Source organism: Colossoma macropomum, unplaced genomic scaffold (assembly GCF_904425465.1).
Source record: "Colossoma macropomum unplaced genomic scaffold, Colossoma_macropomum, whole genome shotgun sequence".
In the NCBI taxonomy this organism is placed as follows: domain Eukaryota; kingdom Metazoa; phylum Chordata; class Actinopteri; order Characiformes; family Serrasalmidae; genus Colossoma; species Colossoma macropomum.
The window spans coordinates 1,062,575-1,085,985 of record NW_023495303.1 but is presented as its reverse complement, the minus strand read 5'-3'; the positions used below and the strand labels follow the sequence as shown (position 1 = coordinate 1,085,985).

Genomic DNA, 23,411 nt, shown 5'->3' with positions numbered 1-23,411 from the left:
CATGAACCTTAGTACTGGGTGAAAACCTAACATTTCGTACTACAATACCGCCCTCTGCTGTCTGAGATACATAAAGACATCAAGACTGTATGTAACCAGCAAGGCAATACAAACTGTACAGGAATCAGAGCAGTTCTCTTTAATCCTGGAGGGTCATGGCAACGTACAGTTTACTGTTCCCAGATAGTCAAGAGGATAGCAGGCCACTGCTGACCCACTGGCTTTTTGGTCAGCGTTTTCCGTGCGGCCACTGGTGGTTAAGTGGAATATTAGACAAAATGCCACTTTTCAGCGCTTTTTTCCACTCACAGTTCAGTTCTAATCGTTTTTTCTGCTTTTCTTTTCTTATACTTTGTAAATTAGTTCAGGTCATAGTTTAGGGCAAAGGTAGATTCTGTGAAAAAGTATTTGCCCCTCACCTAATTTCTTCTATTTTTGCTAATTTGTCACATTTAAATGTTTCAGATCATCCAACAAATTTTAATTAGTTATGAAGACAAAACAAATAAACAGGAAATGCAGATTTTAAGTGATCATTCCATTTATTGAAGATAAACCTATATCACCCCTGTGAAAAAGTAATTGCCCCCATAAACCTAATAACTGGTTGTGCCACTGTTGGCAGTAACAACTGCAGTCAAACGTGTGTTATAACTTACAATGAGTCTTTTACATCGGTGTGGAGGGATTCTGGCCCACTCAGAATTGTTTTAATTTGGTTACTTTGGGGGGTTTTCGAGCAAGAACTGCCCATTTAAGGTCTTGCTTCAGCGTTTTAAAGGGGTTCAAGTCAGGGCTTTGACTCAGACACTCCAAAACCTTAGTTTTGTTTCTTTGGAGACATTTAGAGGTGAACCTGCTTGTGTGCTTCGGATCATTGTCCTCCTGCATAACCCAGCTCTGCTTGAGCTTTAGGTTGTGCACTGATGGGCCGAACATTCTCCTTCAGGATTTTCTGACAGAGAGCAGAATTCATGGCATCACTTATGACAAGTTGTCCAGGTCCTGCAGAAGAAAAGCAGCCCCAGACCATCGCACTACCACCACCATGTTTCACTGTTGGTATGATGTTTTCACGGTGGAATGCGGTGTGAGCTTTACACCAGATGTAACGTGACGTGTAATGTGTGTGAAATTGAACCCAATAGTCAACTGAATTTGGCTAACTGGTTAATTTAGTAGCTATTACTTACTACTACTGTAGGGCTGAATACTGTTTTTCCTACAATAAATAAAACCATCATTTAAAAACAGCATTTTGAGTTTATTTGGGTTACCTTTGTCCAATGTTAAATGCGGTCTGATGATCTGAAATATTGAAGTGTGACAAATATGCAAAAATAGAAGAAATTAGGAAGGGGGCAAATACTTTTTCACAGCACTGTAAGTCATTTTTTCCCTCTCATTTGTTTGTAATATTTGTCTTAGTTAAATCAGTCAAAATACAGGACTATGTGCATTTAAAATCTGTTTGAGGGGATTAAAAACTGTGTAGGACAATAACCTGGGTGGTCCGAGGGTGGGCCAGCAGTGGCGGACAGTCAGCAGGGTGCCACCTAATCAAGCCAGCGGACTGATATATGCTCGCTATCTGGGGTAAGTAAAAGAAAACACTTCAACACGGAAATCATATTGTCCAGATCTGAACTGTGTAGTAGCTTATTCTGTGGAACCAGCACAAATAATTCCAGTTTAAATATCCTGAGGACATCATTCCAGTGTTTATGAGAGGTCACTTCTGAATGGGATTTGGTCACTGGTAGACCACCCATCAAACGGAATTAAAATAATCATCCATGTTCTGCTCACAAACGCATTTTTTGTAGTTACTGTTGTGAGGAAACACAGCTTTACAGTACAGAATAAAAGTCTCATTCAGTCTAATGAGAAATCATAGCCAAAATATATACAATTATAGTGTTATTCATTTCAAATATTTTCTCATTGCAGGCTCTAAATGTAGGTATGGTGATATAAACTGAGTCTGTTCTACAGTTTCTCATTAGGCTGAATGAATAACCGACTCTAAATGTAGGTATTGTGACATAAACTGAGTCTGTTCTACAGTTTCTCATTAGGCTGAATGAATAACCGACTCTAAATGTAGGTATTGTGATATAAACTGAGTCTGTTCTACAGTTTCTCATTAGGCTGAATGAATAACCGACTCTAAATGTAGGTACTGTGGTATAAACTGCGTTTCACATTAGATTGAATGCCATTTTTGCCAGTGCTCTGTTAAGCTTGTCAACCCTCGCACGATTAACTACGATAGATGAATGCATTTGTGGGCGGAGCATGGATAGGTCAATTCACTTCAACCCAAAACTACAGAAAATAATTTAACCACACAAAAAAATCAGAAAATGTCGCAAAGTTCTACGTCAGTTCTACGTCAGGTTCTGTTTTTATGATCCGCTAAATATTTTAAAAAATACATCTATTAAAGAGTTCTTCATCAACCAAATGAGTTTCAGAGTTGGATTCAAGCTCGGGTGGAAGGACAAGGTCGCCTGCGGCCTGTGTGGGCTCTGACGGGGCGGCCAGCTGTGCTGCTCAATCCTCCGGGGACCCCCTGTCCGGCAGGGAGTGCAGTCCGCTGGGAGAGCCTTCCGGCTGGGCAGCACTAACGGGACTCCTGGGGGTTAACTCCTCATCCTGGGAGTCTGGAGAAGGCTCATTTACGTCCTAGACAGAGCAATAAATAACACACATGCTAAGTTTCTGGGGAATTCATGGAGCAGTGAAAAAAAAACAAAACATACACAGTACTGTTTAAAATACATTGAATGCCAGCCAATAAACAAAATATGTCTTGATTTAGAGATATAACACACATCATAACAAGCCCTCTCGAAAATGGCAACTGTATAGAAGAAGGTTAAACATTCTTAAGCGTATGTTGAGATTCCAAGTAATTGTTGACCATTTGCATTAGTCTATTTGCCACTGGACTCTGTGGAGTGACCAATCACGCTTCTCTATCTGTCACGATGATATGGGGTTGTTTTTCAGGGGTTGGTCTAGAACCCTTAGTTCCAGTGAAGGGAAATCTTAATGCTTCAGCACCAAGACATTTTGGACAATTGTACACTTCCAACTTTGTGGGAACAGTTTGGGGAAGAACCTTTCCTGTTCCAGCATGACTGAGCCCCAGAGCACAAAGCAGCTCCATAAAGGCCTGACTGGGTGAGTTTGGTGTGGAAGAACCTGACTGGCCCTCACAGAGCCCTGACCTCAACCCCATCAAACACCTTTGGGATGAACTAGAATGGAGATTGTGAGCCAGACCCTCTCGTCCAACATCAGTGTCTGACCTCACAAATACTTTTCTGGATGAATGAGCAGAAATTCCCACAGACTCTCTCCAACATCTTGTAGAAGCTTCCCAGAAGAGTGGAAGCTGTTAGAGCTGCAAAAGGGGACCAACTCCATATTAATGCCTATGGATTTAGAATGGGAACCATAAAAGCTCCTGTAGGTGTGATATGGAAGTAATACTTTTGTCCATATAGTGTAGGTTTTGATGTGACAGCTACAACATACACATGCTAGGAACATGCTGTGTTCAGAAGTTTTCATAACTTTTTATAATTAGGATTGAGTCCGAATGTTTACTTTGTCATAAAAGTTAAATCTAATTTACAAGCAATTTAGCTTCTCTCTAATGTTATACAGTCTCATGTATAAAACCCATGGGAACCACTCTATATTCCACCAGAGGGCAGTGTAGAACCTGGGTCTTAAAGAGTCTTAAGAAGCACAGAAAGATTACTGTGGCTGGCTAAACGTTGCCACACACCAAACAAGGAGCCCTGTGCAGTAAATAGTACAAATTACAGCTATAGCACATAGGAAGCATTACAAAAAAACACAAATTAACATTTTATTCCTTACTTATATACATTTAATAAAATTAAACTTCCGGCATCACTTACTGAATTTATAATGCTTTGTATCAGCTAACTAACCTTTCACAAACTTACACAGAGCTAAAGATACGAGGTGAAATATGTTATGATGTGACTAGGCTAGTAAAAGCTTATGCTTAGCTTAAAAGTCCACTTATCTAGCACAAGTACACTTATCTAGCACATTTCACTGTATATGTGTCTGGGATAGGATCTGGATCAGGTGTAGAAACAGCAACAAATATGATTTAACACCATACTTACCTCGTCCCTTCTGAGGAAAGCATGCAACATAAACAGAAAGCACAACATTTATCCCATTCAAATAACTGCATTCTATTACACACAACTGTCCCGTATAGCCCTGGTTACCTGTAGGGGCTGGACTTCAGTGGGTGGCTGTGTCCTCATCATGAGGACCACCTCTTTGATCTGGACCAAGGCGAAGGCGATGGTAACCCATGGTGACACGCTGAGGGCCCACGCCGGTTTATTCACATCCTCCTGCTCCTCCTGGTGTTGCGTTTTCCGGGCCGGAAGTTTGGGCTCCTGCCAGACAGGAGGGGTCTCAGCCTCCTGGTTCTGGACCAGGTCTATGGTTGCTATGGGAACTGGACTGGATGGGACTGGGATGTTCTCCGCAAGCATCTTGTCCTCTGTGGGGTAAAGAAGAAATGTAGACAAAACTCTAAAACCCTCATTGTTTCTATATGGAGATCAGACAACCACTAAAACCCACACTGCTTCAGTCTTTATAGAAGTCAGTCTAACACTAAACCCTAACTATTTCAGTCTTTATAGAGGTCAGTCTAAAACTAAACCCTAACTATTTCAGTCTTTATAGAGGTCAGTCTAACACTAAAGCCTAACTATTTCAGTCTTTATAGAGGTCAGTCTAAAACTAAACCCTAACTATTTCAGTCTTTATAGAGGTCAGTCTAACACTAAAGCCTAACTATTTCAGTCTTTATAGAGGTCAGTCTAACACTAAAGCCTAACTATTTCAGTCTTTATAGAGGTCAGTCTAAAACTAAACCCACACTACTTCTGTCTTTATAGAAGTCAGTCTGACACTAAACCCTCACTATTTCAGTCTTTATAGAGGTCAGTCTAAAACTAAACCCTAACTATTTCAGTCTTTATAGAGGTCAGTCTAAAACTAAACCCACACTACTTTCAGTCTTTATAGAGGTCAGTCTAAACACTAAACCCTCACTATTTCAGTCTTTACAGAGGTCAGTCTAACACTAAACCCTTACTATTTCAGTCTTTATAGAGGTCAGTCTAAAACTAAACCCTTATTATTTCAGTCTTTATAGAGGTCAGTCTAACATTAAACCCTCACTATTTCAGTCTTTATAGAGGTCAGTCTAACACGAAACCCTCACTATTTCAGTCTTTATAGAGGTCAGTCTAACACTAAAGCCTAACTATTTCAGTCTTTATAGAGGTCAGTCTAAAACTAAACCCTAACTATTTCAGTCTTTATAGAGGTCAGTCTAACACTAAAGCCTAACTATTTCAGTCTTTATAGAGGTCAGTCTGACACTAAACCCTAACTATTTCAGTCTTTATAGAGGTCAGTCTAAAACTAAACCCTTACTATTTCAGTCTTTATAGAGGTCAGTCTAAAACTAAACCCACACTACTTCAGTCTTTATAGAGGTCAGTCTAACACTAAACCCTCACTATTTCAGTCTTTACAGAGGTCAGTCTAACACTAAACCCTTACTATTTCAGTCTTTATAGAGGTCAGTCTAAAACTAAACCCTTATTATTTCAGTCTTTATAGAGGTCAGTCTAACACTAAACCCTCACTATTTTTTTTATAGAAATCAGATCAATACTGAAACCCTTGCTATTTATTACAGAGGTCAGTCTAACACTAAACCCTTGCTACTTCTTTGCAGAGATCAGACCTAAACTAAAATCCTCTCTACTTCTTTACAGAGATCAGACCAAAACTAAAACCCTTGCTACTTCTTTACAGAGATCAGACCAACACTAAAATCCTTTGCCCACATTTCTGAAACTTCTCAGAATGAGAATTTTTATCAGTATAGGCTGATAACAGGTCAATAATGAGCCATTTTTTGGTCACAGCACTGCTGGAATATGAACTCATCTACTAGTGACAGGGCAAAACCTGACTGAAGAAATATTGAGAATTCATAAAACCGGATTTCATTTTTTCAGCTTTAGGGTGGGATTATCTCTGTACACAGAGCTCCAGATCAAAAGGGCCCCATTATAGAGAGAGCTGAGATTGTTCTGAATGTTTTGATACTTAATATGTGGGTATCATATTGTATGGATTTGCCTTTAAAGGCGTGTTTAAGAATATATGCAAAACTTAGAAAATGCCCTCAGACTGTGAGTTTCTGCCAGTTATTTTAATGTGAAAATTAAAACACAGACAGAAGCTTCGTTTACATTACAAGCCTTGTTGCTCAAATCCGAGTTTTTGCTCAAATCCGATCTCTCTGACACGAAGGTTCACACTCGTTTAGGTAAGTGACTCAAATCTGTCATTAATGTGATGAACCGGCATCCTGAAATGACCCTCATGAGCTCATCCTACTCAGTAACGTCACGTGAATGAATTACATCATCAGCACAAACTAACGAGCAGAACGAGCTTCACTGAGAAGATCATTAACTCTGATCAGCTCTCAGCTTCATTATTAGAGCGAGACGAAGGAGAAAAAGGTGAGATGAGCTGCTTTTCCACCGTTTACAGGCTTTAACTTCTGTTCGGTGCTGTTGCCATGGTAACGCTGAATGATGGTGCACGCGCAGTGGAAAAAAAGCACATGAATTCAGATCTGAGCATCACATTAAGGTCGCATGGCCACGAATCAGACACGTATCCGATCAAGGACCACATATGAAAGTGGCTCAGGTCGGATTTGAAAAGATCAGATTTGTGTCCACACAGCTCTGAAAACATCAGATCTGAGTCACATTAGGGCAAAGAATCAGATTTGTGCCACTTCAACCTGGTAATGTGAACGTAGCCAGAATGATATTATCAGTTACCCAAATTCTTAACCCTTAACATGGCATCAGCACCAACCACAAAAAGTTTATATTGTTTGAGCCCTAATTTGGAGTCAATCAGTACAAGAAAAGAACAAATTACTGATGCCGATGACCGATGACCAACATGAAGGCCCTAAAACACCAAACAAAGTGACCTGCAGTATCGAAGGTTCTCTTACCCGTGTCACTCTTCTCAGTGACGTGCTGGATGAAGGCGAAGAGCAGCAGAATGACCAGAGAGGCCATTCCGATCCCTCTGAACGTCTCCGCAGGGCCTGCAAACACAAAACACATTTCAATTCTTTATTTCATTCACAAATTAAAATAACACACAAATACAGCCAAATGCTTTATGCCTTCCAGTTGAGCACAAATGACTACATCAGCAATAATTACACAACAGTGTGGAACATTTTTATGAAAAAACAAAGGATATTTTCCACCAAACGACCAAACTAGCAACACACAAACACTCATATACAAAACATACCATTCAGTTATTCACACAAAGCTCAGACAGGAAACGATGACAGATGAACTACAAGTGCACTGGGCTGATATGTGTCACCACTATTGCAAGGAAACCCACATCCACCTCTGCGAGTTTTTGTTCGTTTTTTTTTCCTGTACTGTAAATTAAAAGCTTATTTAATCCCTTCTGCCTCCATTTTATGGTTTCTGGAGTTACAAAAGTCCCAAAATCCCAAGCAATAACTGAGTGTTGATTAGTGAACAATTGGGTCCAAACAGTGGAACACAGGTTTTCATTATTTCCTCAATAGCTGCTCTGTTATATTCATCTAAGCTCCGCCCACAAATGCACAAAATCATGGCATCTATTTAAGTATTCTTGCGTTTCACATGACGTCACACTGTATAGTCGCCGTCATTTTGAGGGCCGAGTCAGGGAGCGACTGCGCTGCGCGATCACGTGCTTTGTGAATGATTCACCGGCACGACAGAAGCCGAGAGACGAGAGACACACAGACCTTTAATTCAGTGTTTTCACTCCAGGCTTGGAGACTGCTGCACTGTACAGTTTAGTGTTCCTCTCTGCTGTTCACCTCGTTCAGCTCAAGAAGGGCTTAATTAGCTAATAATATCAGGTATTTTAACCAGGAAACCACAGTTATGCAGTGCAGGGGTTTCAGGACTGGAGCTGAACTCTGAACTAACTGAACTAGCAAACTTACAGAATCACGTCTGTCGAAACACGACGTCGTTTTCCGACCCACGACGTTCAGTCTGATATTTAACGCTTATGTTTCTCCATTCAAACGTCATTTAAATCTCTAGAAACAGAGAGTGAAGTTATACCGGCGGTCTGCAGCTCCGCTAGGGGGCGACTGTTCATCTCTCGGCTGTAAACATCAGCTAAAGTTCTCTAAAGGCCAGCGTTGATCACATCTGTGTTAATTAGCTGATGTCGTTCCTCCTATGATGTCAGAGTGTTTCTCCTCATTATGAACACCACGGGATCCTTTACCCACCCTGACGTGAAGAGCCGGTGGGCTTCTGTGCTTTTAAATGCTGTGAGAGACCCTCCAGAATAGGGAGAGGGGCTGAGTATGGGATCAATATAAATGTCAGGAAAACAAATTTGGTAGTTTTCTGCCAGTTTAAGTGGGACCAGGAGTTCAGGGTAAACTGTAAGGATCTCAGACTATTTTATCAACTTTGTCAAGGAACGTTTTTCTCTTCCAGAGTAAGGAGAGTCATTTTAGCCATATTTCACCTCTATTGGTGAGGTATTATTATTATTACTGGCATTAATCGGGTATTGTGATATAAAGTCTGTTCTACAGTTTCTCATTAGGCTGAATGAATAACCGACTCTAAATGTAGGTATTGTGATATAAACTGAGTCTGTTCTACAGTTTTTTTGTTAGGTTGAACTGAAAGTTGGGATTTTTGTTAGTCGTACCAAAGTAGTTGACGAAGACTCCGCCCACCATGGCACCACAGCCTCTCCCCAGGCCGAGGTGGAGACCCTGTAGAATGCCCTGAGCGGAGGTGCGGAGGGCGGGAGGGACGGCAGCGCTCAGGTAGGAGATACATGCTGCCCACACAGCTGCATGGGTCACACCTGCAACACACACATTAATATTATTGCGTGAAAACAGATACCTGTGTGTGTGTGTGTGTGTGTGTGTGTGCGTGTCTGTGGGAACTGATGGCTCCAGAGTAAACAGAGAGTGAAACGCTGATCATAAATCTATGAGCGCTGTAAGACGCTGTGCAGGCCACAGCCAGACATGCTGAAAGACACTGAAATGAAAGCGGAGCTGATCTGTGTTGAATGTTATCCAACCTGATCTAAATCAACATTCCTGCCTTTCATTAAAGAAACCACGCAAAGACAGACACACCTGCACTGACAGACACACAGATAGGCACTCACAGGCTTCGGAGACGGACGATCTTATCATTATTAACGTCAACGTTCTTAATCAGTCATTTTTGTGTTGAGATTAAGGCAAGATGACATTATAGATCGTTATTATGACAAAGTACGTCTTAAGCAATAGAACAAGCAGCTCGTTGTTACGTCAGAGTAACGAGCTCCGCCCACTCGCTGCACAGCCGGCAGTTCGTTCTCCAGCTCCTTACACTAAATTCCCAAACTGTCATCACCACTGAGCAGCTTTTCAGTCGGCAGCTGAGACAGAAGAACAGCTAAACAACCTGGAATCAGCCAGAAATTAAGTCTGATCTTCAGAGTCTGACCAAATCAGACTGAGCCATAAAACTGCCGCAATATCAAGTTCAGCTCAGTTTTGTCAGTTTTTGCCAGATCAGTATTAATGTTGTTTTGTTCCAGCCAGTCTGTAAAGCATCTTACAGCCCGTTTAGTTTGGCGAATGGTATTGGGTTCATTTCTGGCCGATTCCAGGTTGTTTAGCTGTTCTTCTGTCTCAGCTGCCGACTGAAAAGCTGCTCAGTGGTGATGACAGGTTGGGAACTTAGCGTAGCCTCATCTTCAGAGTCTGACCAAATCGGCTGTCGGTCAAATGTGATCTTAAAAGTGTCCATTTTCTGTTTGTGGCAAAGTAAGAAGTAAAAACGTTCAAATTGCTTGAGCGTCTCCTACAGTTGTCAAAGTCATTGCTTAGCAACGGCATCTCAGCGGAGTGATACAGTGTGGAAAAACTGTGTTGTTATAAATAACAGTTAGTCACAGTTAGAACGCCTCTCAACCAATCAGCTTGCGTGGCCGGAACTAACCTGTTGTATAAAATACAACATCGCTGCTGTTGGAACAAAACCTCGTACCTCCATTTTTTTCGGTTTTTGACATAATTTGAAAATGCCTGTTACCCTTTACCTTGTGTGTAAATTTCATGATGAATGGACCAAAAGAAACGACCCAAAATGGCTTGGGAAAACATCACAGGTACATGGTACAACATACAAGGTTTTCTTCTGACTATAGCGATATGCTCGTATGGTAGATTCCACAGCACTATCTGTTCCTATAGTGGTGACCATCATCCGGTTCCAGACGAAACTTCAGGTTTATCTAAACTTCCACTTGGAAGCTTTTTAAAGCGAAACCTGCCATTCGGCACACCAGGGGACGTTTCCTCTGTCATCCTGTTTCTATATTTGCGCCTTTCAGTAAATCCGTGCAGGAATTACGGAAGGAAGTTGGGGTCAAACGTGGTAGTATGATTAATTTGCGTTAAAAAATATTCTATTAATACGCGTCACGGTTTCCAGATTAATCGCAAGCGTTAATGGATTAACAGCCCTAGTTTTAACACGAAATCTTAATGATGCTACAGGTTTTGTTTAGGAAAAGAGTGATAAACATCGGCCTCAGCAGAGCTGCTGTTCAACAAGAAAAAGAGGGAGAGAGAGGCAGAGATATTTATAGAGAGGAAGTTCTATTTTAGGGCCGCTGACGTGTACATGTCAAAAGCAGCTGCACTCTGCAGATTCAAACAGGTGGATCTGAAACCGGATCATAAATCAACAAATCGAACACATATAAAGATCCTGAACGTGTTACACAAAACCAGAGAAGGCAGTGTTGTTAAACTCCTATTAGAACAATACAACAAGCAGTAACATGATCTGACAGTTTATCTTTTAAAAGGTATTTTTTTGTGATATTTATCATTTAATTTGGTCTGTATTATTTTCTTATATGAGTCTAAATTAAAACTTATCATTTCTTGTATTACAGTTATGCTTTATTACCTGTCTGTGAAGCACTTTGAGCTGCCACCGGCATGAAAAGTGCTATATAAATGAAAATTATTACTAAATTATTATTATTAATGAATTATAATACAAATAACCATCAGCTTCAGGCAACTAGTCATCACCTTACACATTAGAAGTGGCTATTATGATGATATGCTGACATTATTGTGATGAATCATGTCATTGAGCTTTTCTTAGTATATGACGGGTATGGTCAGTATGTCTAGAACATCTCAACTTTTAAAGAACGCAGGCTGCAACATTGGTGTCAGAGTGGTGTGTGGGAGGCAGAGCTGAGTGTGGGGGGGTGTAGGTGGTGATTACCCTGTGTTTTGCTGTTAAACTATATGATCTGTATTGAAACCACGTTTCAACAGAAGAATATAAACCGAAATGTATGAAAAAATGTTAAGACATTAATGTGGATCCTGATTTTTCAATATTTCTCCATAATTCAGTGTGTGAGATATAAACAATGCATCAAGCTGATTTTGGGACGTGTGGAGGGCCGGAACCGCCTGTAATTCCACATTAATTTATGTAGATGATACAAAGAGATCAACAATAAAAACCTGACTTGCTGCCATGACTGCTGCTGGCTGCTGAAACTGCTAGCATGCCACATCTGGTTCCTATCAACACCACTGTGAAAAATTCTGACTCTGTAAGTTTCTCTAGAATGGAGTGTTTCACACCAAACCGCTCTGAGCGAATTTTTCTTCACGTTATAATCATTTAATTGTATATAAATTTTGTGAAATCATTACTGAATAATGGCCCAATAACAGTATCTTTGTACCACTGTAACCCTCTTCACTAGAAATTATAACTGGTAATACAAATGCCACAATAATTGAGCGGTACTTTACCTGAAGCACCTCCATGGGCAGCACAGTCCAGGCATTCTGCAGGTAGGAGATGTAAAGGTAGCGCGCAGTGTTACAGGCCAGCCCAATGTACAGAACCCTATGGGAACACACACACACACGCACACACACACACACATTAGTGCTGTGAATAGCAAAGAACTGCAGCTGAACACCGTAATAATAAAGCACAATGTAGTGCTTGACTGACTACACTGTGTATCATGATCGGCCAGCACAATTTGTTGGATATTTATATATATTTCTTACTGTCAAAAGGCTGCAAAATATCGAGATTAGGGATGCAAATTTTGGCTAATTCTATTGACTGACTAATGAAGATTTGCCAAAATGCACATCCTTAATGAAGTGTACCCTATATGAACAGTACTTATGGTATGTGGACACCTGACCATCACACCTATAGAAGCGTGTTGGATGTTCCATTCCAAAGCTATGGGCATTTATAAACAATTTTAACTTAAGCTTCCCCTCTTTTCAGCTCTTCTGGGAAGCTTTCCATGAGAATTTGGAGAGTGTCTGTGGGAATTTGTGTCCATTCAGTCTAAAGAGCATGTGTGAGGTCAGACACTGATGTTCTGGCTCTCAATCGACGTTCCAATTAATCCCAAAGGTGCTCAGTGGGGTTGAGGTCAGGGCTCTGTGCAGGCCACTGGAGTTCCTCCACACCAAACTGGTCACGCCATGTCTTTATGGAGCTGCTTTGTGCACAGGGGCTCAGTCATGCTGGAACAGGAAAGGCTCTTCCCCAAACTGCTGACACAAAGCTGGAAGCAGATAACTGTAAAATGTCTTTGTGCTGCAGCATCAACATCACCCTTCACTGGAACTGAGGGGCCCCAACCCTGAGAAACAGCCCAGTCCATCATCCCTCCTCCACCAAACTGTACTGCTGGCACTGTGCAGACTGCCAAATAGAGAAGCTGATTCATCACTCCAGAGAACACGTTTCCACGGCTCCAGAGTCCAGTGTGCTTTACACCCCTCCAGCCGACGCTTGGCACTGCGCATAGTCATTTATGTAGTGACCACTTTGGGCTGACATCCTTAATTCACAATGATAGCAGTTGTCTGGGGCAGATCTAGCAGGGCAGATATTTCATGAACTGGCTTGTGGCAAAGGTGGCATCCTACATCAGTGCCTGGGCTCTTCAGTATGACCTATTCTACTGTGTATAGAGACTGCATGGCTGTGTGCTGTACATATATGCCTGTTAGCAATGGGTGTGGCTGAAACACTGATTAATTGACTCAGTAGGGCTGTCCACACACTTTTGGCCATATAGCGTTCTTTTTTTAAGCATATCATAGTGAATCACACCCACTCTGGAAGCTTATGAATAGTGCTGGACAACATGACTGACACCTCATAGCACCATGCAGAAAATGTGTGATGTATTTATGTGTTTATTATGAATACCAAAGAGAGAGAGAGAGAGAGAGAGAGGGAGAGAGTGGTACACAGTAGCTGATGTGGGGTCGGACTAAGTGATTGTAAAGAGAAAAGGCCCTTGTGCTCCTGAACAACGAGCCATTTTATTCTGCAAACAGCAGCAGCCCCACCCCCACCCCCAACACACACACACACAAACACACACACACAAGACCCACGACCCACTATTGCTGTTACAGCAAAACCTCTCAAAGAATTCATAGGAAGTTTCAGAGCTTGAAATATTTGTCCAAACTGTGAAATCTGAGCCCGACCCGAGCTGGACACACCAGCAGTCGGTCGCGGTTCGACATCATTTTTGTGTGTCACGTTCGGGTCAGGTTCAAATTTCACATTCGGGTTTTGCCAGTCCGACTCCCACTTCTAACAGATTTGGCATCAAGGTTCATGAAGCTCATGGCTTTGAGAAAACTGATGTGCGGGAAATATAACAGCGAGTCGATTCAGGAGAGTAAAGATAAGTAGGGCTGTCATGATTATAAAAGCTGAGGCTTAATTGTCATATAAATAATTGCAATTAGTGATTTAATTGTCTTTCCTTGCTCCTTGTCTACAGCTATTCAAGTCCCAGGTAACACAGAGTAAAATGTAAAAATGTTGAGTGAATATTAAAAAGCTTGAACAGAAAAATATAAGATATAAATATGATTAAACACTGCTGATAAGCCCTATCTGAGAACTGAGTGGGCGTGGCTAATGAGCAGCTTGATTGACAGCTCTCTGTCCAACACTCCTAGCCTGCTCCGCCCCCATACAGAACTAGAATCATTATCCAGCTTTTATGTGATGCTAACTGGATGATAAAAGTCACAAAGAAACAGATGTGCAGATGGATGGACGAACAAATGGACAAGCGACGCAACATGTGAACAAAATAAGTAAACAAATAAGTGACCCTTCTTAGTCCCACAACGGGGAAATTTCACATCCGCATTTGACCCATCCGTGCAGTGAAACACCACATACACACTAGCGAACACACACACACTAGGGGGCAGTCAGCACACTTGCCCAGAGCAGTGGGCAGCCCTATCCACGGCGCCCAGGGAGCAGTTGGGGGTTAGGTGCCTTGCTCAAAGGCACTTCAGTCACATACTGTTGGCTCAGGGGTTCGAACCAGCGACCTTACGGTCACAGGGCTGGTTCTCTAACCTCCTGCCCCCACAAACAGACAAACGACCAATGTTGGTGTTGGGTAAACGAGTGAAAGGGCGATACAGTCAGGTGCCTACCTTGCTAGCTTGTGGTCTCAAAGTTCGGGACTGTTCTGTGTGTGGGCGGGGCCAGAGACGCAGCCTTGTGATTGGTCGGTGCAATGCTTATGGAAGTGTTACTCAAGATTAGGACCACCCAGTTTACACTGAGAGGATAGAAATATGGTGAAATATTTTGATCATTTATTAGTCATTGGAACATTATTCAAATAGCTTATTTAGGACATGTTTACTGTTTGCCTGCAAGAACGAGATTAACCTCATTTCTTTTATTTACATGTATTGGTAACACTTCACAATAAGAGCACATCTTTTAACGCTATTTAAGAGAGTAATAAGCATTACTAAGCAGTTATGTAATGTCACAACTACAGACACAGGAACTAACATTAGATTTTATTAAGCAGCTTATAACCTTAAATAATGCTGTACTATCATTAACTAGTGATAGTAATGATAACTAGCACATTGTTTTAGATTTTATTAAGTGGTTTATTAATGTGTTAATCAATGTAATTCGGTGGTTCTGGAGGATTCCTGCCCTGCTTGTTCAGGTGTTCCACTGTTGCAGCTAATCAGGGCTCAGTTTCCCATAAGCATAGTTAAGATCATCTTAACTGGTAGAGAGAGTGTACAGAGTAGTACTCGCTCTACCATTTTCTGTTCGAGAACGTTAGCACACATATCGCTGTTGTCGGAAGAAAACCTCGTATCTCCAAAATGGCAACTTTACAGGAAAAGGAAAAAACCTACTTTACTTGCAATGTAAGTCAATGGAACCAGAATTTTATCCAAGTCATTTTGGGCCGTTTCTTTTGGTCCATTCTTCAAGAAATTTACACACAATGTAAAGGACAACAGGTATTTTCAAATTATAACAAAAAACTGAAAAATGATAAAAATGGAGATATGAGGTTTTCTTCTATCAACAGCAATAAATATAGTCTAAATGTATGAGGCATAATTAATAATTATTTAATGTTCTTTGCAAAAATTAGTACACAACTGTTTAACAAATATTACACCATCGATATACATTTTACATTTTATTTAAGTATGTATATATTTCTTATATGTACTTTAACCACTGATGTCAATCATAGCATTGATAACTGATTGGATATAGAGAGAAGTTAGGCCTATTCAAATTTCAGCAGCTTTATTAAGTAATGTAGTTGATTAGTTTTATACATTTTTTTAACAACTTGCCAAAATGATGACAAACCAGCCCAAATTTTTTCCACCCACCAAATCCGACCAAAATCCGCCCAGTTTTGTGGGAGCCTGCCGCATCTGGCAACATTGGCCGCTTTAGACGTGTATTCAAGTCTGGCCCCACAGAGCTAGCTAGTTTACATTAGCCGTAAACTTATTTATACGTTGTCTCCCAAATCATTTCATGTCAGAATGAGCTGTTTTGAGCTCGACCCTGTCAGGAAAGTAGCGACGAGGAAGGCCGGCGCGACCACAGCCAAAGGTCAGTTCAACCACAGACATGATATCAAACTCTAACTTGTCTTACCTGATGTGACCCACCAGTTCGATGAGTTTGTGGCTGGTGAAGTAGGCGGCCAGCTCCGACACGTGGCTCAGGACGGAACACACCCCGAACAGCGTGGGGGTCCCATTCAGGTCCTCCAGGTGCCAGTAGAGGAAGGTGAAGACGAATCCGTAGCCGAAGCCCATGAACCAGGCCACGAACAGAACCGTGCTGTAGCGAACGCCACAAAGGAGCCGCAGCAGCTCCAGGTAGCGGAACTCCTGACCACCAGGGGGCTCTGTGCCCTCTGTCCTGTCTGAAGGTGGCGCACTGCTCTGGGATTCCTGGTTCCCACTCCCATCATACTCCTCCAGCCTTCGGAGGTCAAACTGGAACTGTGTGGCCACGATCAAAGCCATCGCCATCAGCACACCAAAAACGATAAAAGCAATCTGGTAGTTTTTATAGTCAGGCAGAATGCAGCCAACTACACCATCGATGATGTAGACCACGTGGGTGTGGTCGATCCAGATGCCCACGAAGAGCATGGCCAAACCCCAGCCCAGCGAACCCCACATCCTCTGCAGGCCGTAGCGGTCACGGTGTGGACCCAGATACTGCAGAGTCACCTGGGAAAACATCCAGAGATTCATCATCACTGTACATCCTTACACAAGCAGAGGGACTGAACAGACTTCGGAAGTCACTCGTCACCTATATTACAAGGTCAATAAGGAGTTTTAATATGGATATTGCTACATCTATGTTACATACAAGCTAACACACCCGCACATTCAAATGATGTCACGTGTACATGTGGTTAACATGATTATCTGATTAAAAACAGTCGTAAAATGTTACAGAGCAAAAATATGTGAAGAAGCAACTGCCGACACCCAAATATCCAAGACTGAGAACCTAAGAACCAATCAACTACTCTGCTTATATGTAGGTCAACAAAACTTTAAAATAGCTTCATATTAATTACCAAACAGTGGAAAGCACTTACTGAATCATTCATAGTAGGTACTGAATAATTCATAGTCGTTACTGAATAATTTGTAGTGTATGCTGAAAAATTCAGAGTAATTACTGAATACGTTCTAATAGATACTTAATAATTCATAGTAGTTATTGAGTAATTTCAAGTAGGTACTTAATAATTTCTAGTAAATACTGAATAATTTGTGATAGATACTGAATAATGTCTAGCAGTTACTGAATATACTGAATAATAAATTAATAAATTCACAGTAGATACTGAATATTTTCTAGTATATACTGAATAATTTCTAGTAAATACTAAATAATTCATATTAGTTACTGAAAAATTAAAAGTAGATAATGAATGATTTCTAATAGATACTGAATATTTCTTAGCATATACTGAATAATTCATTGTAGCTACTGAATGTCTAGCAGTTACTGAATATTTTCTAGTATATACTGAATAATTCATAGTAGATACTGAATATTTTCTAGTACATACTGAATAATTCATAGTAGATGAATATTTTTAGTATATACTGAATAATTTCTAGTAAATACTGAATAATTCATTATATACTGAATATTTCCTAGTATGTACTGAATAATTCATTGTAGCTACTGAATATTTTCTAGTATATACTGAATAGTTCATAGTAGATACTGAATATTTTCCAGTATATACTGAATATTTTCTAGTATATACTGAATAATTTCTGGTAAATACTGAATAATTCATATTAGCTACTGAATAATTTCTAGTAGTTACTTAATGTTTTCTGGAATATATTGAATAATCTGTAGTAGTTACTAAATAATTTATAATAAATATTCAATAATTTGTAGTAATTACTGAATATTTTTTGGTATATACTGAATAATTCACAGTAGTTACTGAATAATTAATAGTATATACTAAGTAAATAATAAGATGTACTGAATAATTCATAGTAGTTACTGAATAATTTCTAGTAGTTACTGAATATGTCTTGTATGTACTGAATAATTTGTAGTAGTTACTGAATAATTTCTAGTATATACTGAATAATTCATAGTAGTTGCTGAACAATGAAAGGTTAGCCATTTTGGATGGAACGTGTCCACAGAGAAGACTACGCACCGTGTCCACTATCGTGACTGCAGGCGCGCTGAAGAACTCCCCGATGATGATGACCAGCAGAATGAGGAGGAAGATGGCCTCCACCTGGTCAGGGTTGTAGTCAATGACATATTTGGGTGGTTTGGTGGTGGTGGTGGTAGGAGGTGATGGAGTTGTGGTGGTGTTAAGGGGTTGTAGAGGTGTGGAGCTGGAGCTCATGGTGCCTGAAGCTAAAACGGTGGTGCTGGACTGAGGACGCATGGTAGAGCTCAGGTTCTGGTCAGAAAACAAGCTAATGCTAAGATTAGCATCTCGTTTGAACCGGCGCTGAGAACTGTAGCCCAATTCCTGATTGGAAGACAACAGAGACAATCTGGCAGGATGTCCAATCAGATCTCGGCGCTGCCTAGTGTGGTTGGCTGAGGCGTTAAGTGGCAGGGCTGTTCCTTTCCCAATGGTGGAAGCCACAGTTGGGCCTAAAGTGCTGCTAGTGGAAGCTGGAGCTGGAGCTGAAGTCCCATTGGTGGAAGCTACAGTTAAGGCTAAAGTCTCATTTTTAGTAGCTATAGCTGGAGCTAAAGTCCCATTGGTGGAAGCTACTGTTAGGGCTAAAGTCCCATTGGTGGAAGCTACTGTTAGGGCTAAAGTCCCATTGGTGGTAGCCATAGCTGGAACTAAAGTCCCATTGGTGGAAGCTAAAGTTGGGCTTAAAGTGGTGGTTGTCATGGGTTTCTCCAGTCTACAGCTCATGGCCGCTGGTTTCACAAAGCCAATCCCGCAGTTAAACATCAACCAGCAGAAAACAGAAAACAACAACACAACCTTTCCCTTCCTGTATCGGTCGGCCACCACGCCCCAAAAGGGGGCGCTGCAGAACTCGATGAAGTACCTGATCCCCACCAGCAAGCCACTGTGGCTGGGGGTCATCCCCAACTGCTTATAGTAAACAGCCAGCAGGGGGTGCAGCGAGCCATAGGCAGCGTAGAAGAAGAAGTAGAACACTTTGGAGACGAGGAGGTGCCGGCTGATCCGGAGACACATTCGCTCACAGCAGTTCAGCTCATGCTGTGGATCTGGGGTCAGTACTGCTGGGTCAGGGTCAGTCGGTTTGGATGCGGGTGTGGTGGTGGGCTCCCGGACCTCCAGCGAGAGCCGATTAAAACGTTGAGAAAGAGCATCGGTCCTTTTCTGCTCCTCATCTTCTTCGTCCGCCAGAATGGCCATGCGGTCATCGTGCGCCATGACTCCTACAGCAGGGCGCCAGTGAATCCTACAGCAGGGAGGAACAATAAGTGAATTTTATTTGAAATTATTTTTGTTTAAAACATAACATCCACTCTCTGGTCGTTATTATGCGTTATTATGCAAAATTAATACTTTGTAGTAGATACTTAATCGCTCATAGTAGATACTGAGTCATTCATAGTAATGACTGAATAATTCACAGTAGATTCTGAATCGTTCACAGTAGTCACTGAATCATTTGTATTGCATAATGAATCATTTATAGTAGATACTGTATCACTCATAGTAGTTACTGATTAATAAATAGTTAATACTTAATCAATTACAACAGTTACAGACTAACTCCTAATAGATACTGAATCATTCATAGTAGATACTGAATAATCATACTAGTCACTGGATCGTTTATAGTAGTTAGATAATAACTGAATAATTCATGGTAGATATTGAATTACTCTGAGTAAATACTGAATAATTTCTAGTATTATCTGAATAATTCATAGTAGAAACTGAAACACTGAGTAGACAAGGAAAAAATCATAGTAGATAATAAATCATTCGTAGTTAGATAATAACTGAATAATTCGTAATTAATGATTATAATGAATATTATAATTATAATATTATAAAGATTATAATGAAATAATGAATAATTAATAGTTGACACTGAATCATTATAGTAGTTCCTGAATCATTCACAGCAGATGCTGAATCATTTATAGGAGATACTGAAACATTAATATTAGTTACTGAAGCATTTATAATAGATAATGAATCTTTTTAGTAGTTGCTGAATAATTCATAGTAGACACTGAATCATATTAGTAGTTACTTAATAATTCACAGCAGATACTGAATCACTTATAGTGGATTCTGAATCATTTTAGTAGTTCCTGAATGATTCATATTAGACACTGAATCAATGGTTCACGGGGTTAGTAAGATAATAACTGAATAATTCGTAATTAATGGTTATGATGAATATTATAATTATAATATAAAGATTATAATGAAATAATGAATAATTAATAGTTGACACTGAATCATTATAGTAGTTACTGAATCATTCATAGCAGATGCTGAATCATTTATAGGAGATACTGAATCATTTTAGTAGTTACTTAATAATTCACAGTAGATACTGAATCACTTATAGTGGATTCTGAATCATTTTAGTAGTTCCTGAATGATTCATATTAGATACTGAATCAATGGTTCACGGTGTTAAACGAGTGAATCTGTTGAAGGAATACAGAGAGAAGTAGAAGCAGCAGCTCTTCAGTGCATAGAAAGTGAGGAAAGCACAAAAACAAACTACATGAGACGCGTGAGGAGAGTGAGGAGAGCGAGGCGCGTGAGGAGAGTGAGGAGAGTGACAGCAGCTCTGAGCTGATGAATGGCGCCGTCTCTCAAACCCTCCAACATTTGCGGAAGCGCACACACTTCCTCCAGCCTGCTATCGCTGCGAAACGACCGCTCTTTATTCCACTTTATGGCATTTAACCGGTCAGTCAGGTACGCCCTTAAACTGGCCTCGGCGGCTGTTCACCTGAGGCTGAGACTGGCGCCTCATTCGCCACCTCATTGTTCGAATTTTCCGTTCCACCTTAAATGGTGCAGCAGTTCCATTCTGGTGCCTTAGGCACCAGAATGGAACTGCTGCACCATTTAAGGTGGAACGGAAAATTCGAATAAGAAGCCGACTCCGGGCTGTTGGGGAGGGGCTTAGCAATGTTATGGCAGGTAGGCAGGAAATGGAGGAGTTTACGCAGTTCAGGTCAGAAAGATGAAGAAAAAACACAGGTGTTTAAACGACAACGCTCTCTTTTTTACCTGCCTTTCCTCTCCTTCTGCTTTTGGAGCGGGCAGGTATGAGGTTAACTCCTCCGAGCTTCCATTTCTGATCTTCTCCGCTCTCCGTTTTCTCTCTCTTCCTCGTCTGGTTGCCAGAGATGCGCGGTGGGGGGTTTTACCGGCGAACCTTCTCCGTTTCTCTAACACTAAGCCCGGTTCTCTGCACTGTTCTCTGGGCTGCTTGGGGAATTTCTGTCCGCGGTTCGGTGGCGAAGCTCCGGCTCTGTGTTCACCTGCGCGCTCTGTGCGGAAGCTCTGCCCTGCCAGCAGGGTTGCCAGATTGGACAGCGGAGAAGCTCCAGAAAAAACCCAAACACCTACCCATTCAGCCTACAGCAGTTAAGCCACACCCATTCTAATAGTGCCTACTGAATAATTCATATTAGATTCAGAATAATGCGTAGTCAGTTTCCACATCCAGTTACTAGATAATTTCTAGTATATACTGAATAATGTATAACAGATACTGAATAGTTTAAAGTAGGTACTGAATCAAAGTGAATATTTTATAGGATATACTGAATAATGTCTAGTAGATACTGTTTAATTTAAAGTATATACTGAATAATTTAAGGTATACACTGAATAACATAGTAGATATTAAATAATTCAAAGTAGATGCTGAATAATATAAAGTATATACTGAATGATAGTGCATAGTGCATACAGTTTATAGTGCATACTGTATAAAGTATATACTGAATAATTTCTACTATATACTGAATAATTTAAAGTATATACTGAATAATTTCTAGTAGATACTGTATAATTTAAAGTATATACTGAATAATTTCTAGTAGACACTGAATACTTTAAAGTATATACTGAATAATTTAAAGTAGATACTGAATAATTTAAGGAATGCATTCTCTAATTTACAACAGATACTGAATAAATGCCTTTGTTTTTCCAAAACAAGCCCACGTCTCATGGTTAGTCAGCAGTTTGGTTGCGAAGTTCCAGCACTGTGATCACCTGCGGAGACGCTGACTTGGCAGAAAGGTTGCCAGATTGGACTTTTTTCTTAAACACAAGAGTGTAAAAAAGTGAGTTTGTCACTTCATCATTAAATGAAGTCTTTTGGTCACATGATTACTACTAATGTTTAACAAAACAAAACAAAACAAAAAAAAAACAACGGTATTTGATTGTGAGGGATGAAATTTCATGATGTCATGATTTCATGTAATCTAAATACTTTGACAGAAATCTGACCCTAGATCAGCTTTAAATGCATTTGGGTCAAATTTGTTTGTATTTTGTCGAGTATGGCAAGTGCATGCTATGACTCAGGGTTGCCAGATTGGGCAAGAAGAAGCAACTTTAAATGAAGAACAGAAAGAGTGGACAGAAAAAGAAAGTGGAATAGAAAGTGGACAGATGTCACGGCGAATGTAGAGCCACTATTTTTAACCTGTGAATGGTGTTCATGGTGCTCTAATAAGTAACTTGACTAGTCCATATAAGTGCTTAACTGTTTAGTTTTTTTAATTATTCATTAGCTTGAGCCTTTACTGCTGTATCAAAACAGTTCTTTAGCTATGAGGCTTCTAACAGCAACACATATTAACAGATATGATTGCTTTTTTCATATAAGCTGGATGTTACATGTTGCATCACATCAGTGCTGAGGAAATGATACGATAGGCCTGCCTTATAAATATTGTCTGAGATAGACCTCACCTCGCACTGCAAGATGAGAAGAGGAGGCCGAGACTGGTGAAATGTGCTCTTCAACTGGACCCGAACGGACTTGGATGGGTGGCGGTGTAACACCATAAAACGGTTAGACCACGATAAGACTAACTGTAACACCATAAGACTAAATGTAACAGTAAAAAACTCCAAGACCACTATAAGATAAACCATATTACTAAAAAAACAAAAGTAATATATAGTAACACTATAAAACTTTAAGACCAGTATAAGATTAATTGTAACACTGTAGGACCGAATATAACTCTATAAGACTAAATGCAACACCGTAAAAACTATTAGACCACCATAGGACCAACTGTAACACCACAAGA

At 40.5% G+C, this 23,411-nt stretch overlaps 1 protein-coding gene across 1 annotated transcript; it reads right to left on the bottom strand.

The window, feature by feature from the left end:
* Positions 1-2,098: 2,098 nt before the first annotated feature.
* Positions 2,099-21,683, bottom strand: mfsd6a (major facilitator superfamily domain containing 6a). Its single transcript, XM_036562069.1, has 8 exons — positions 21,361-21,683; positions 18,304-19,552; positions 16,239-16,825; positions 12,031-12,128; positions 8,878-9,039; positions 7,133-7,228; positions 4,284-4,567; positions 2,099-2,688 (listed from the first exon to the last, which is right to left on the bottom strand). Exons 2-8 carry the CDS (start codon positions 19,522-19,524, stop codon positions 2,557-2,559), a joined length of 2,580 nt encoding a protein of 859 aa, XP_036417962.1. The 5' UTR covers positions 19,525-19,552; positions 21,361-21,683; the 3' UTR covers positions 2,099-2,556.
* Between the last annotated feature and the right edge of the window lie 1,728 nt (positions 21,684-23,411).

Coding starts and splice junctions, on each gene's coding strand:
- mfsd6a (XM_036562069.1), bottom strand. CDS start 19,524: ATGGCGCACGATGACCGCATGGCCATTCTGGCGGACGAAGAAGATGAG. Junction 9,040..12,030: donor GCCCATGGAGGTGCTTCAGG/TAAAGTACCGCT, acceptor TGTGTGTTGCAG/GTGTGACCCATGCAGCTGTG. Junction 7,229..8,877: donor AGTCTTCGTCAACTACTTTG/GTACGACTAACA, acceptor TTGTGTTTGCAG/GCCCTGCGGAGACGTTCAGA.